The sequence below is a fragment of the Grus americana genome, chromosome 3 (assembly GCF_028858705.1).
Source record: "Grus americana isolate bGruAme1 chromosome 3, bGruAme1.mat, whole genome shotgun sequence".
NCBI lineage: Eukaryota > Metazoa > Chordata > Aves > Gruiformes > Gruidae > Grus > Grus americana.
This window is the reverse complement of record NC_072854.1, coordinates 31,936,504-31,954,291: the sequence shown is the minus strand read 5'-3', so window position 1 is coordinate 31,954,291 and position 17,788 is coordinate 31,936,504. Positions and strand designations below refer to the sequence as shown.

The 17,788-nt window shown below is 38.5% G+C and overlaps 1 protein-coding gene across 6 annotated transcripts in view; it reads right to left on the bottom strand.

The window, feature by feature from the left end:
• Nucleotides 1-17,788, bottom strand: part of ADGRB3 (adhesion G protein-coupled receptor B3) — a 475,142-nt gene that overhangs the window by 280,771 nt on the left and 176,583 nt on the right. For 4 of the 6 annotated variants that reach the window (XM_054821234.1, XM_054821235.1, XM_054821233.1 and 1 more), the window contains exon 3: nt 153-263. The exons of 1 other annotated variant lie outside the window; for it this stretch is intronic. In XM_054821234.1, coding sequence (XP_054677209.1) covers nt 153-263 — 111 coding nt within the window. Of the gene's footprint in view, nt 1-152; nt 264-4,198; nt 4,279-17,788 lie in introns of those variants that run through there. One more of the 6 variants, XM_054821237.1, reaches the window with a different exon arrangement.

Genomic DNA, 17,788 nt, shown 5'->3' with positions numbered 1-17,788 from the left:
ATTTATGGACTTTAACTGGTGGAAAAAAAAAATGATTCAAAAAAAGTATCAGCTTAGAAAACTGACAAATATGCAGCAAAAGATTATGGAAACATGCAGTGGTTTTGCTAAAATTAACAACAGTAAATAGAAAAATGTAACTGATGTATTACCAGTTTGTGCCATAAATTTAGCAGCATCAGCTTGTTCCTGAGGGACCCTTTTCTCATGAACAGATCGAGGTCGCTGACTTTTAATTGTATGATCTCCCATCATTCCAAATTCTAAAGACAGAATAAAGGTTTATGAAAGCTTGTGTGTAGACATTTCTCAAAAGTCACATACTGTCTCATGCAATATGTTCCTAAACATACCTGGAAGTTGCTGGTAAGTCAGGCAAGTGATCATGGCAGTTAACATCAACTTAACTTTGCTACACTCAGCTTTTAATAAATACTTAAATTTGTGTCTGCAGAGTTTCAAACATAATTTTATCGTATGAACCAACATTCAATGTAGTGACACATACTATAAATCAGCTGTATGACATGGGACAAAAACAATAATTCAAATGCAGACATTTTATTCCTGTATTTCGAATCAGTGCAAACCACACCAGAAAATTATTGTGACAGTGTTAGACATTGCTGCTGTATGGCAGAGCCTGCTGCTCCTCCAGAGGACTTCTATTTCTGCACTTGTCTTGCAGGCTGACGAAGCCTTCAACAGAGATAACGAGTCATCTTTGGGAATGGTGGCAATGTGAAACAATAATTTAGCCAACGAACTGCTTAATTTTTAGGCTGAATCCAGCAGAACAAGTGTTTGTGAACTGTTTCCTTTCTGAAACCTCTCGGTTATAAAGACTCTAGGTTATATCTTGCCTTCAGTATTTAAAAAGCAGTCCCCATTGATTTTAATAGGGACATCTACGTAAAAATCAATGACATAAAGGCCCAGAGTGTGGGAGACAAGAGTACTTGATTTTTTATTCTGTCACTGCTGTCCTTCTCCCTCTCTGGTCCTGTGCAAGCCTCTGAGCCCTCTACCTCCGACTCCATTTTTCCTTTCTCTGATGAAATGTGGAGGGTCCTTTGCACAGAGGGACTGCTACATCTTCGGCACAGTTCCCTCTGGTCCTCCCAGGCGCACACATATGGGTGCTAAATACTCAGTTTCTGTTGGGACTTTAATTTAGGAAGCCCATGCTGGGAACCACGGGTTAACGTTGAAGCTACTTCAACTACAACCACATGAATTTTCTGATGAGGCAGAAGGTGTCTGAAGCGCTAGGACTATAAACATTAAAAAATACCTTTCTGCTGGAAGGTTACTTTGCAAATGCAAAATTCAAAATTCTCCCCAATTTGTAAAGTCATGAAGATAATAAAACTTACCTTCCTGCCTCAAAAGATGCAAAACATTATATAAGATGTAAATGCTACTAATAAATATTATTTGCAAACACATTGTTTCGATAAATCAATAAAATAAACATTTTAAAATTTCTATTTAGAATAAAGATGTAGTAAAAGGCAAATGTATTTTAAGGGGTCAATCAGTAGAGATATTTTTTCTTCCTTTCTAGTAAATTATTAAAATATTTCTCCAAATTAGTGTTTCTTTTTGTAAATATTCATTAATGGCACCACTTAAAATATAAATTTAATTATTCATTTGAGAACAGCAATGCAGTTTGCATTCTAAAGAGAATATTTGAAAATCTAATTAATAAAATATATTTTGAGAATTAAACATTCAACATTTTTAATACATCCCAGAAATACATATAAAGATAATTAAATTATATATATACACATACATATATATAATATATACATATATGTACGTGTATACATGCATATTTGTGTTATAAAATTTTATGAATATATTTTTACGAAAGACACCTCTTCTACAGCTCCTCTGATTTAAGATAGCTTTTTATTCTGTGGGAAATCTCTTTCTGTAATTCAAGTTTTACAATCAGTATTCTAATGCAAACTAAGATTAGAATTATAGCTTTACCGTTTTTACAAGGTGCGGTGCAGATGACCATTTAAACTGTAATAAACAACATGGTGAAGGACACGAGACTTTACATAGATTTCCCCTTGAAGAGGCTGTGAGAGCGAGGCATGCTTGCTCTGAGTTTGCTGCCTGCGCACTGCCTGCTTCTCAGGCAGCTTAGAGTACCTGGCACCATTCTTGCAGAAGACTTGATTTTATTTTTGAAGTTACAAACAGAGTGCAATAATGGGAGACCTTTGCTAGAGGAAGGCTTTCCAGAGGCATACAGGGAGGCGGTGAATGCTCCGGTCCCAGTCCCGCAGCATCCCTTGCTGGGCGCAGGCACGTGCAGTGTCCTGCAGGACAGAGACCTCTGGTGAAGAGGCAAAGGAAAGTCTGGGAGATCAGTTTTCAAGGTTGGGGTTTAGACCCGGTGTAGCTCCATTCACAGGGATGGAGTTACTCACGAATATCACCAAGCAAAATAAAATACAAGTCGTTGATGCAGGATCTAATCGTGCCTCGACTTTTTCATTTTTCCACTTAGCAACAACACATTTTTAATTTACACATTCAACTCCAACTATTTCTAATGGTCTTTGAGATGCACTTTTCAACTAATCTCCCTTTGATATATTACACATTTATAGAGGCAATATATAAATATATATAAAAGATAAATGCTTCGTAACAAAGATAAAAATACTTCTTTACAAGTTTTGTCAAAAAATGGAACCAGACTTATGCAGCGCTCTCATTTTCATATTCAGCTGAAGTATTTAACCAAATGCCACATGAGAACAAAAGTGGTAACAGGAAATGCAGCGTACTGGCATGGGTGAGGGCTTTAAGGCCTCATTAAAATTCAGGCCTCATAAGAAAAGAAAAATAAGGGTCAAGTACATTTTCATAATGGGATCAGAAGTGTCCAGTTTCTGCGTCTAAGTACAAACAGTGCTCTCAAAATTGCTTAATCTAAGAAGCTCAACAGTAATGCATTTTTTAAGAAGCATTTTGTAATAAAATACCTTACTTAAATGACTGCCGTAGTTTACAAAACTACTAAATAGAATAAAACTTTTCTCCATTTTCAGCTCCTAGCTAAATAACGAATGCAGAGGATGAACCAGCTATGCATTTGTTTTCCCTCAAAACTCCACAGAGGAGAAGTGTTTAAATGCTTTCTGGGCTGGGAAAGCATTTTAACCCAAGGCAGCCTAAAGTATGACTAAATGGCACAGCAGTTTCAAGGACCTGTTTGTGTGGGAAAGGTGATAGGAACCATCTTACTCTAGACAGCATCTGCCGTCAAAGTGTCCTGCAAGGCCAAGTCAGCATGACTCAAGACCTGATGTCTGGGGTATAATATTGGATGTTTGAACTGAGATTCTGAGTAAAGGAATTTTTCTCATTCTCACTCTTCTTATCTAGTTCTTGCTGCTGAAAATCGGTTTTCTAACCCAGAAGGTGGTATTTTTGCAGACATTCGTTTCTGAACAGAATTTTTTGGTGATGCCTGTCCTAATTTTCCTGTGGGTGGAACAGGACAGTCCTTCTCTGCTTTTACCTCAAACATTGATATTAATCAGATTGTTTCATTAAAGAAAGAGGAACAATGAATCATTTCAGCAGCAGACAGGTACGTGGCCTGATCCAGAAATCGCCAGTGTGACTCTAAGTTAGACCTGGAAACATGAAAGGTTTTAATGCTTTTTATTACATTGTTAATGCTATAATCTACCTGCACGATAATAAAACTCATAGAGAAATACCTCAAAATGTAAATAGCAAATGGCATTATGGGGAACCTTGAATGGATCATTTTAACCAGACAGTGACTTATAACAAATCATAACATATTCCAAACATTTGTGGTAGAAAATCTGAGGTGTAGTTATCTGATAAAAGAATTTATCCTGCTGTCAGTGGTCCTTTGGTGGCTATGGAAGCACAACAGTTTCCTGCAATAGGATGCATATTCTTTCTCTCCTCAGCTGTACACAATGGATCAATACTTGAAAGTATTTTAGCAATGCATATATCTGAATATGGATGTGATTTGTCATTTCATTTTACATATAACTCTGAAGCATGTAATGTAGTTCCATGCCTTCTAGGAGTGGAAAAAAAATAACAATGATTTCTGAAATTCCAAAGTTTACAGTTGAGTATTATTTACAACAACTCTTATCTGTAGTCCCATTGGCTTTACCTTTATTTTTATGTTATGTTATGGGAATTTTTAGTCCTATTGAGTAACCTTTTTAGTTTTTAAAGGAGAAGCTAAAATCTTGCGGCCAATGTAGGTGTACGTTTTTAGGAGAGAAGAGAGGTGCCATGTGCTCTCTGTAGGAACAAAGAAGAAAAAACATCTGTTAACAGTATAAAAATGCAAAGTAGGAAGACTCAGCAACACAAAAGAAAAATACCGGCTTTGCAAGGTTCTACTCACCAATGGCTAGTCTTTGCTTTTTGACAAGTGGATAATCATTAAAGTTAAGGTACGTGTCAAACAGATTTTATGCCTAGGCTGTTTAATAATATTTGTAAGCCTCTTACATATATATCCTAGTCATCAGATGACATTATAAACCATGTTGGTTTGGCTCTTATGGTTATTTTTATGTCACATTTCATGGGAACTTCACAGTGTAAATGTATTGATCTGGCTATAGGTGTACCATCTACTATGAATTGTGCTATTAATGGCACAGAACACGCTGGCCTTAATTTAAAAAAAGCCTTTTTCAGCATAGTAGTTGGTGACGACTGCACGAATGAACTGTTGAACTCAAAAAGTGATTCTGAGACCTTTAGGGTTATCCCTTCAGGGCGTATAAAACGTAAAACAACCTCTGAGAATTACTGAGCATCCTCGGCTTGTACTGAGCCGCCTGGAAGGTGAGATGGTGAGCAGCTCCCTGAAGGCTGATCAGAACCTTAAAAGCAAGAAGAGGCAGTCGATTTCCCAAAGCCACTGTCATTTTACTCTCTCACCCACAGCACTCCGGCAGTGCTCTTCATACGATCCTATCCACTCCTGAACTGTAAATAGTCAAATGAGTGTTTTCAATTACCCTTGACTACGGAATGAATATTAAAGGCCTTGCAGTCAGAACGTGCATTAATGCAAACTGTCTCACGTGCAGTAGCGTGGCATCCTCTCTGTGCCAGCACACCATCGTTTTTCCCAGAAATTATGCAAAATGCTGATGTAAGTCCCCGGTGGGAAGGAGGGAGTGCAGAGGGGGAAAGGAAGAAAGAGGCCTATAGAAATATATAAAGAACCAGTTTGTTTCAATTAATTTTTGGACTGAGCTATTGAATGATTTCAATAGATTTGATTAATTGCAGACTTCCAGGAGCTTGAAGAAGTTTCCTGCACATTTAATGTCTTCGTAGCCCATTCTATAGTTTCTCCCATAAAGATACTAGTGCAATATGCAGTAGTAGCAGTACTTGGGGTTTCTCGTCACACTTGCAGCTGGTCAGTACAATTTCTTCTGGTCACTAGATGGCAGAATGTGTGTTGACTTAGAAGCACAATTTTGCATTGAATTGAGAAGCTGGGACTTTCTTTTCCACTATAAAATTCCCTCTCACATACATGTATCTACAATAATTTCATTACATTCAAAGGACTGAGGGGTTTCTGGGTTGGTTTTTTTTTTAGTTCTTCTTTTGTAGGTCTGGAGATAAAAAACCCCAACAAAACAAACCCCCCAAACCCACCCAAATCCAACAAAACATGAGCTGCAGTTGTTTTCCCCTTACGATAAACCCTGTGACAAAGGAGAATAAAATCCCAGGAGCGCTCCCTTCCCCGTCTCCAGCCCTGCTTCACTGTAGCAGGGCTCCCAGGCCCCACAAGGAAGCACTTGTTCTCAAATGCTGCACTGGCAGGACACAGGGCTTCAGGGCATCAGTGGACACCATCACTCTGCAGTACAGATTTAAGCTATGGCTTTCTATGGGAACCCTTTAAAATGATATTTCCTCACCAAGCAGGCAAGTTGCCAAAATGGTAGCATAGCTATTAGCTGAATTAGATTTCCATGGGAACCTCTTCTTAGCAAATGCGGAAAACATTCTTAAAACAGTCTTTGCCTACTTCCTGCGTAGATCCTGGTCCCATAAAAAGTACTCTTTTGCCTCTCCTAAACAGTATAGAAGAGCTTTGACCAGTTTCAAACTGAATGGAATAATTTCTTTCACTAGAGTGAATTAAGATCTGAACTGAGCTGTATTCATGAACATAGTGAGAAAGATATCCTATTACTCATGAAAACATGGAGAGGATTTCAATAGTAGTAGAAATATGAAAGGCGATAGTATTTGTACTAACAACAAAGTCATTTCTTGCATTATAATGATACTCTTGCGTTTTATCAAGTAAAATAAAAAGATAGGTTAACATTTGTAGGAAGTTATCCACAAGATTTCCTTTCTCTTGCACACAGAGATATACTAATATGTATACGTATGCACTCTTTCATCTTTCAAAAATTAGGGAATATAATTATGTATTCTAAACAGTCAACATATTGTACATAGGTAATTAGTTTGTGTTTGTCTCTAGGGAGACCCCATTTGCTCCTAGGAAATAATGTTGGATTAATACTACTGCTGCTATTTTTAATGACATAAGAAATGAAATATTACTGAATTAAAATATAAATTATAGCACAAATCCCGATGAGCTAGACTTTCTTGTGGCAATGGAATCTGCTGTCTGTCTGAGCATCTCTGCGGTGACTCTCTTGGCCAGCCATTATCTTCGATGGGATCTGAATCTGTTTATTCATGGTTATAGATTTGGTCAGTGAAGAATATCATAAAGATGTAATATTTATTCGTTTTGCACGTGCACAGAATGTTGAAACTGTGCAAGCTCTATTACTTGCCTTCCTGGGCCCAATTGCTCATCATCTTATACCTAGGCAGGAGAGACTGAGCATGTGAATCTAGTGAAGTGACTCATAAATGTTCAAAATGAATGTAAAATGTCACTACAGCAGGTACTGTGTTTTCACATGTGCTTTGCAGAATTATAACTAAGCAAAGAGGAAAAGGAGGGGTGAATGAAAGCCCAAACTGCAGCTTTACCCATTTATATCTCTACTAAATCTGACATATTTTGTAATTATCATGGCCAGTATGCAGATCTCCGTAGTTCACATTTTTCCCATCCAAATATGTCCCTAGCAATCCATCCCAAAATGATTGTATTCAAATAAAAATAATAAAACTGATAAAGGAAATTTACATTATCGAGTTTAACATTTAAATCCTCTAAATTCAGCACTGTATTGTTCTCTCATAGTCCCTGTTGTTCTCTCAAGAGATTCATGGATGCAATAACACATTAAAGAATGAAAACACAGGGGATTACCTTTATTTATTTTGGGGGGAGGGATTTAATGAAAGACCTTTAATGCATTCTCTTGTAGTATTCTCATCATTTTAATGTTTCTACTATAATAACTTATTCATGTGCAGCCTTTAAAAATTTAAATCATAGTATCATAATAATACTTCGGTATCTTCATTGCTTTTTTATATTTCATACTATTTTACTTTTGCATTAAGTATTTTGCTTCTGTCGTATATTTAATTAATTGAATTATTGATACGGTTAGCCAGTGCAGTAGTTAGTTAGTCAGAACAGTAGCATTTTTATATAAACAATTGCTTTTTACTGAAGACTGCAGCAAGCTACCTAGATATTACGCACAGGCTAGTATGTGCCTCTTTATTGCTCTATACATTTACAACTCAAGAGAGTAATTTTCTAAGCTATTCCTGAATTCAGTAACTTCTCTTTCTTTTCTGTTCTAGAAACACTGAAAAGTAAGTAAACGTAATTGTAGAAAGCAGGATTCACAAGGACATCTAGACTATTTCCTTGCCCTGCAACTATTTACCGCAGACATTCCTGCAGATGGTTGCCTAATCTTTTCTAAATGATAGAAGCATTCGTTAAAATTTGAGATGAATTATCTATGAATTTATGACAGGGAAGTTTACAGTCTGTGAAAGATTCTGAAGGTGTATGAAGAGAAGGAATAAGAATCAATGTTTTAAATAATAGGTACTGCAAACTCTACTCACTAAGCACAGTTAAACTGAGTGTGGGGTTGTTTTTTAGAACCGTAAAGCTTCTAGGTGAGGCTAAATGAAAATGCATGTGTTCTTAAGAGCATTTTCTTGTCCTTGTTTAAGTCTCCTAAATTGTTTTTACAAAAGAGTAATAAAGACAGAGGAAGTGTCACTGGATGTGAATTTTGCACATTACATTTTTATCATTTGTGGCACCACAGAGCTGGCTGGCTGTATGCAGACATCATGGGTAGCTGCTAAATTTTAGGAGAGGAGAGGAGAGGAGAGGAGAGGAGAGGAGAGGAGAGGAGAGGAGAGGAGGAGAGCAGAGGGGATGAGAGGAGAGGAGAGGAGAGGAGAGAGAAGAGAAGGAGGGGGAAGGGGAGGAGAGGGGAGGAGGGGGAAGGGAAGGGAAAGGGGACAGGAAAGGGGACAGGAAAGAGGATGGGAAAGGGATAGGAAAGGGGATGGGAAAGGCATGGGAAGGGAGGGGAGGGCAGGGGAAGGAAGGGAAGGGCAACAGCCTAGGCTGCTGTAACCTGGCCTGGTTCTACCCAGCCAGGCCAAATTTTGTCAGCTCAGGGCATGGTCTAGAAGGTTGTTTCCAAAATCATAGATCTACTCTGAGCAAAGAGGTTTATACAACCTGTTTGCAAGGATACATAGCCTTTGCTGCCATCACTGGTGGGTTAACAATGACACACATGAGATTTCAAACATACTATTCCACCCAGTTCATCGTGGGAGATGTGTGTATGGCACAGCCCCTGACAGGTAGAGTGTTGCAATCATTTCCAGAATGGACCTGGAACCTCTTAAAAGGTCTGTTATGGTGACATAAGAGCTCTCTGAACTCTTATGGTGACACTGATGGCCTTAACAAATATGACTCACAAATAGCTCTTCTTTAGTCAACAGAATTACCTTAATGGAAAAAACACAACACAAATGAAAGGAAAATCAGCTATTCAAAATTTAAACTTCAGAACAAATTTTATCAATAACTAAATCCTTCCTTCAGAAATATATGCATGGGTTTTTAAACAGGAAAGCACATAGAAGGTTTACCTGAAAAATATCAATGAAAATCACTTGGACCTACATCTTTCAGGATGTTTTGACAATCCATTAGATGTTTTCACTGGATTTAGCAAAAGCACACTTTTCTAGGTCTCTGAGATTCTCATTTCAGGGTCAGACTCAGGAATTCATTTAATGGTTTTAAGGACCCAGATATGACACTGAGGCTAAAAAGCAGTGTTCTCTTCACTCTTATATAATCCCACTTAGAAAAAATATCTAAGCACATCTGCTAACACATGCTTCCTATCTCTATGGCCCATAGTGTCAGAGAGGACCACATGGTTGACTTATTTGACAAGTGCTGCCTGTGCAATGCCTCTATAAAAGCAAATGAACTATTCAACTGCAAATCTGAGCTAACGCATAGTTTGTCAACCACCTCTTAGGGAAGTTCACCCCGAAGGCTGCGTTAAAGAATAGCGGAGGTGAAGATTTCTCTCCTACTTAACGCTGGATCAAATACCTAATGCCAACATATAAAAAATGATAGCAGAAAAATTGACTGAAGAGCAGATGCATTTGATGGGCATATTCTATCTGATCGTAATGTGCTATTCTTAACATAGGAACAACAGCACTTTACTAGGTGGAGAAAATGAATCCATTAGAATTAGTGAGACTATGATAATGATGCTCTACAGGTCTACAAAATGCACAGATTACTCTGAGGGCCATCAGTATACTTGGGGGTTTTTTGCAATATACATATTATTTAAAACTTTTAAAAATGCTGTTCTGTAGCTGTGACAGAGATTTCTACTCAATCATGGCAAAGTGCCTCCTGGTACAGTTCTCTGATTAAATTAAAAAACAATATAAAACACAATCTAGTAACATGACATGGATACTCATATTAGGGAGCATGATGGAGATGATACTACTAAAGTGGTGTCATCCTCAGAGGTAGAAGGGCATGCCTGTCTTTTATCAATACACATCGAAGTAACTAATTTTAGTATCCTCATTGTTTCTACATCCCTACATGATGTCAGAAACTTGAATCACTTCTTCTAAAATTCTAACACATCTCCTGCAAATATTACTGCAACAATCTATACCTTTTGACCTCCAGAATGGTTAATGGAGGTTAATCCTCTATGGAGAATTGTGGGTGCTTCCCCTACAGATGTCAATAATAAGGATCATTAAAAAACATTCCCTGATGGCTGTGTGTCCTGGTTTTGGCTGGGATAGAGTTAATTGTCTTCCTAGTAGTGGGTATGGTGCTGTGTTTTGGATTTAGGATGAGAATAATGTTGATAACACACTGATATTGTGGTTGTTGCTAGGCAATATTTGCGCCAAGTCAAGGACTTTTCAGCTTCTCACACTGCCCTGCCAGTGAGAGGGCTGGGAGTGCACAAGAAGCTGGGAGGGGTCACAGCCAGGACAGCTGACCCAAACTGGCCAAAGGGATACTCCATACCATGTGACGTCATGCTCAGCATATAACTTAGGGGAAGGTGGCCAGGTTTAGACCGTGGCACAGGAACTAGCTGGGCATTGGTGATCTGCAGGTAGTGAGCAATTGTGCTGTGCATTGCTTGTTTTGTACATTCTATTATTAATATAATTATATTAATATTAATATTATCTTCCTTTTCTGGCCTATTAAACTGACTTTGTCTCAACCCATGAGTTCTACCCTTTTTTTCCAATTCTCTCCCCCATCCCACTGTGGGGAGGGGAGTGAGCAAATGGCTATGTGGTTGTTTTAGCTGCCAGCCGGGTTAAACCACAACACTGCGCAAGATACAACTCACGTAACTCATTTCAGCTTGTCAGCTTAATATGTGATGTGGTTACCTAAAATCTGTCTTAGCTCATCATGGTCCGTCATTTGAAGAAATGATGCCAATAGTCAACATATATGAATGTCTGGAGATTGCAAGCAGGGATTTTTTCAGTGAAGACATTTAGTTCTGGACTTAGGACTATAGAGTTTGCGATACTCATTAAGCTGAGAACTCTGACTGTAACTTATGTAAATGCATTCTCAGAATGACCTATTGCTTACGGACATAGATAAACTAGTATCTCTTTCATGGAGACATCTGTGTTTAGTGGTGTTTTACTCAGTGCAAATGGACTTTCTCTTAACAGCTGGAGACCTACAACTGGGATGTGTGTCATGGCTTAAGACTGGAATTTCATTATGCTGCTCCTAACTATGAACCCTTTTTGAATTCTCTGCAGAGCTACTTGCACATCTGCCCACAGATATCCTATAAATCTCTCACGTTGCCTCTACTCTGCTGTCTGGAAAGGGTTGGAAAAGAATGGGTTTGCTAGGGAGCTCAGTAAAATAACTACAAAAATATCTTTTAAACAGAGATATTTTCAAGCAAAAAACTGAATTTGCTTCAAATTATGTTTTTGCCTCTTGTGTCTTGGGTCTCTGAAAATACTCTAATGATTTAGTTACCTGAAAGAAGTGTTCTCAAATACAGTCTACTGTAAGCATGTATAATGGAATATTTATGGTAAGCAAATTCTGAATCAATAAATTAAATTGTGCTCACTAGACACTTAATAGTATATATTCTGCTTGTAAAATCAGGAATCGGAATCAGAACTATAAAAGCAGTATGTCTAGTCACAGCTAGCCAATATGCATTGTAAGCTGAAAATAAAAAACAGTGGGTATTGAGGAACAGAGGAAGCGTTTGCGGGTGGAAATAATGCATTTTGTTTAGAACAGCTAAAGTATTGGGGGGTAATAGGCAGATTTTGGGCATACAGGCTTTCAGCTCTGAAGAAGAAGCATCAGACTTCAAGCTCCTAGGCAATTTATTACTGCTGCTTACAAACCTTGCCTTGCTTATGTACTTAGACTACCATGGCTCCACCACTACTACCACAATGAACAGATTAGACATACTTCATATTCAGTTAAGTGGTTAACGGTTAACTTCAAAAACAGAATGAGGCGGAACAGTTTACAAATTCAGATAATTCAGAAAAAAACCCACTATGTTTACCACAAAAATTATACAGCGTGTATTATTTGCTTCATCTAGTCATCAAGAGTATGTTATATAGCCTGGAAAGCTAATGTTGAAGCTCACAAGGTACCAGTTCTCAGAAGAAGACCATGCAAAAAGAATCCTAACTTTAGACCTAATACAGAGACTACTCATTCTATAGTTATCTTGTGGAATAATTTGTTTACATTTTCCAAGATATACTTAAGTTTGATCTTTTAATTTTATTTAAAAAAAAAAAAGTTACTTCAACTTGGTATTCATTCACATCTCAGAGTAAATAAAGTACTTCTAAAACCTAAAATCTTATAATTTTAGAAACAAGTTCTGGCAAATGAGAATACAATTCTAGTTTTTAAAAATCATTATTTTAGCGACATATAAGTAGCAAACTCCACTAAAATCTCTTCAAGGAATCCTAGGTTTCAAAAGTAACGTTCCATTAGTTTTAATGAAGGTTTTGAAAGTGCTGCAGCAACGGGTCTGCAAAGCCTGACTGAACCGGAGTGCTCTGTGCCAGAACTGACTCCGGAGCCCTGAGGTAGTTATATCTACAGTCAGAGCAGTTTATTTCCCAGGATAACTGCAGAATCCATTGATGCAAGACATGCATATACAAATGCCCACATGCTAACATATGTAAAACATCTCAAAAGGATAGTCTGGGTGCACAAGATCTACCTCTGGGAAAAGGGCTTGGTGCCACATGACAGTACATGTATAGAGTTTAGGCCATAGAACAGATGTTCCCATTTCTTACTTCCATGTAATTTATATTTTTAAAAAATCATTACAAGTTCCCAAAAGACATGAAGAAGCAATTTTTTATGTAACAGATTCTGTCAAAAAAAATTCATTAGTGCTAATAAACAACCCCCTATATTGGTAATCACTGTTAGCACTTATATATAATTTTGATCACTTTATGTGGTGCATTTCAATTATTCTTTCCCACTATCAAAAGAATAAACAAGTCTCATTCTGCCTCATGTTGTGGTTTTAATACTGAACATCAGAGTAACATCACCTACGAATGACAGGAATTTCACCTCCACCAGTGTAAATCAAAAGTCATGAAATCACAGAATTAAATGTGTGTATAACTGCTGAGTGAGCAGAATTGGCTCCAGACAGATTAGTTCCTCTGGTTGTGAGCAGCACACAGGACTGACAGACCTAGAATAATAAATAATGATTTTCTAGCTCTTTTCTCTATGTTCTGTCAGACTGTATGGATTCTTATGCATATCCATACAATTTAATCCTTTAGATTATAGGAACAATTACAACTAGTGTAAGTGTGATTTCACTAAAGCCTTATTAATGATGAGGTCAGCTTGGATTTGCCTCTAAGTGGCAGTCTTTTAAAAGGTAATGACAATAAATTATTCCCAATATTAAAAATGGGATGGTACAATAACCCGGGAGAAGAAGTGCCAGTTGGGACAATGTCTTTTCTTACTGTTGTTGCCCTCTGCTGTTCTCTTATTACCCCAAGGCCCATCATTGTTATTGGTGTGAAACGTTACGGTTGTATGCATTGGGTACATACTAAACTGGAGTTAGGAATGTCAGCCACTATACCTTTGTTACATTCCTGTGGCAGGACCTGGGCAGTTTGCTAAAAAAAGCAAGAATTTATTAAAAGTAGTAAAACACTAGTGGAGAGAAAAATTATTACATGTGATCACTGGACTACTGGTGCTCTTCTGGACAAATGCCTGTAGCAATCAACAAGTACACAAATATTAGTCTGAAAAGAAGGTGCTACTTGAAGTATATAAGTAAGATGTAAATTGTTAAATCAGGTGATTCTTGCTAGCTCTAGAGATAACTCTTTCTTTGTGTGAGGAAAGACAAACCCCTTAGCTGCTATTTACAGCTGAAGTAAATTTTGAGTCCCACACCAGTTTCACAAACTAGCTGTAGATCCAGAATTGGGACTAATAGTTGGAGAGGTGCAATATTTCTGTGGCCAGTTAACTCCCTAACTCTGGTAGTCAAAACACAGCTTAGGGATTCTAAATAAAAAGTCTTGAAAACTGAGGATCTGGGGAGAGTTTCTGGCCAAGTTGTAAAGAGCCTGCAGTAACACCACTATTTCAAGGGGGAAATTGTTGGGAGGAAGTTCCTTCTGGTTCCTCTCGTGGCCTCTGTAAGGAGCAGATCCTCTCATATGTCTTGGAAAACAGAATTTGGCGCAGCAGAAAGGAGACTGCTGCAGGCTTCAGGGCATCAGGAGAAGCAGGAGTCCTATGATTCTTAACTAAATAATATCTAAAGGAGAGTGTCAGCCAAGCAGAAAAATGGAAAAAAAGAAAAGAAATAAAAAGAAAGAAAAAAAAAAAGGAAAACAAAGGTACGTCTCTTCAGAAGGAATGAAATCACATATGCATACGTGTCTGTTCGGGGTCAGTCTGGCTCTGCTCACTGCAGGAGGACTCTATAGGGTTGAGGAAGATAAAGGATAACTTAATCAGCAGGGCTTCTGTTTTCATTGGCTGTATCTGAACTTAATTCAGAGAACCCTCAGGGTATATTAGCTGAGGTACTGGTTTTTAAGTAAAATTTTAGTATATTATTTATATATATTTAATTTTATTTACATCACTATTTACTGTTACCTCTAAGCTAAGTAACTTTTATTAGAAGAAAAATGTCACCAACAATTGCAGGTAATTATATTGGCTCACTCTAACAGCATGCAGCAAATGAACAGGTAAACATTAAACCTAATTCGGGACTGACTGTACTAATGCTGTACCAGTGCATTCTAGTGGGCAGTAGGTGATATTTTTCATATAAAGAGCTTATTTCATAAAAAAAGCTGTTTCAAGGCCAGACTCAATGATTAATCTAAACTAAGCTAAGAGTTTCAGACAAAAGAGAAGAAGGGAGAAAGCAAGAAGAATAGCTTTTTGTAAAACTCGAAATAGCTTCTTTTTTTATTATTATAATTACAGTTTGAATTTGAATTCTAATTAAAAGGACCCCACTGAAAATAATAAAAAAAGCCCTTTCTGAGTTGCACATTTAATTCAGCCCTAAATATTTTTTGTCTGTCTCATGAAGCAAAAAATCAGTTATTCCACAAATTATATCAGTGAATGAATTTGGAAAAATAGAAATTTAAAAAACTTTATTGCATCTACTCAAGCGCACTAGGATTTACATTAAAAGTAAATTATTACTTCCTACATTAGGCTTTTTCATAATAAAAATAATAGCAACTTTACCTAGTGAAAAAGAAATAAAAGAATCATAATTACGTGGGATGTAATCCAAGAATCATAATTGCATTGAGCATATACACGGATAAAATGTTAAAGGCAATAACTGAACGATAAGCAAGTCTGAACCCTGTTCATCCCACCCCATAAGGTTGTTAAAAAATGAACATTTCTAAATTTATACCAAATATGAAACAGTAGTTAAGAATCTTTGAAACCCGTGTATCTGTTTGCATTTCCTATTCCATCTACTTACGCACTGACGGAAAAATTGCTGATATTTTCTGCATGTGCTGAGGATGAATAAACTGAGCCACCAGGAAAGTGACTACCTAAAACCAGTCATCTTATGCTGCTTCAGACTTGGCATACTGCTTCACGGCTGTGAATTTTTATCATGTCCAATCTATTGATGATACTGCTTGTCAGCTGCAGTTTTCATTAGGAAAAAGGAGTTACAGCTGACGGTAAGGTTTGTAGGAGTTCATAAATATTCTGCTACTGTTCAAAACTGCTGCAATGAACTAGAAGCAGACATATTAGCTGCATTTTTGAACCCAGATGAAAGCAGAACTATTAGACTATAAAACATGATCACTCAATACATTAATTAAAGAATAAAACTTAACAAATTAAATATGGCATATTTTTTTCTGACCTGGCCCAGGGCAGAACAGCAATCTCGCTTTTCATTTTTTTCTCCTAACCAGGATCTCTGCAACTTCCAATGGGATCTCTCTGAATATTGTTGTTGGAATGGTTTTATAATAGAAAGAGTGAATAGTGCATTTTTGTCTCCACTGCTCCTGCTTCCTTCGGTGACTTGAGCAGAGAGCTGACCTGTGATGCTGTCGGACCATGGAACTCACCGCAGCGCCCTGCGTGGGGAGCCCGATGGCTGAGTGCCAGGCTGCCCTCAAGGAGCCTGTTCTGCGGCCACTGACAGCCTGGTAGGACATTTTCCTTGATCATCAATATAATGTTCCCTAAGCATCTTCTGCCTGTACATCACTCTAAGGTCACTTTGGTATAAATAACCAGTGACAGATGAGGCCTGTGGGGTGCTTGTTAGAGAGTCAGTGGTAGATATTTTATTCGAAGTCTGATCAATCAGCACAGCAAGGTTCTAGAGATCTGTATGTGTCACTGTAGAGCCATAACAAGACCTTTTCTTCTTCAGACACTGAGTCTGCAAATCGTGAACAGGGGCTTGTGCTCCTGCTTACAGAGAGTTTAGTTAATCCAGTGGTCTTCACTGTGAAACAGCAAGACCGCCCAAGCTCTGGAGGAGAGCACTGTCTCCCTTATGAACAAGCACAATCTCATTTGGACCAAGATGACTCTTAGGAGTGGTCAACGTGGATTCACCAAGGGGAAATCTTGCTTGACCAATCTGATAGCTTTCTATGATGGCATGACTGACTGGGTAGATGAGGGGAAAGCAGTGGATGTTGTCTACCTCAACTTCAGCAAGGCTTTTGACACTGTCTCCTATAACATCCTGATAGGTAAACTTAGGAAGTGTGGGTTCAATGAGTGGACAGTGAGGTGGATTGAGAACTGGCTGAATGGCAGAGCTTAGAGGGATGTGATAAACGACGCAGCGTCTACTTGGAGACCTGTAGCTAGTGGGGTGCCCCAGCAGTCAGTGTGGTCTTATTCAACATATTCGTCAATGACCTGGATGAGGGAACAGGGTGTACCCTCAGCAAGGTTGCTGATGATACAAAACTAGGAGGAGTGGCACACACACCGGAAGGCTGCTCTGCCGTTCAGTGAGATCTGGAAAAGCTAGAGAGTTGGGCAGAGAGGAACCTAATGAAGTTCAACAAGGGCAAGTGTAGGGTCCTGCACCTAGGGAGGAATAACCCCAAGCACCAGTACAGGTTAGGCATTGACCTACTGGGAAGCAGCGCTGCAGAGAAGGACCTGGGAGTCCTGGTGGACAACAAGTTCTCCATGAGCCAGCAATGTGCCCTCGTGGCCAAGAAGGCCAATGGTATCCTGGGGTGCATTAAGAAGAATGTGGCCGGCAGGTCGAGGGAGGTTATCCTCCCCCTCTGCTCTGCCCTGGTGAGGCTACATCTGGAGTACTGTGTCCAGTTCTGGGCTCCCCAGTTCAAGAAAGACAGGGAACTACTGGAGAGAGTCCAGTGAAGGGCTACAAAGATGATTAGAGGACTGGAGCATCTCTCGTATGAGGAAAGGCTGAGAGAGCTGGGTCTCTTTAGCCTGGAGAAGAGAAGACTGAGAGGGGATCTGATCAATGCTTAAAAATATCTAAAGGGTGGATGTCTAGAGGATGGGGCCAGACTCTTTTCAGTGGTGCCCAGGGACAGGCCAAGGGGAAATGGGCACAAACTGGAACACAGGAAGTTCCATCTAAATATGAGGAAAAACTTCTTC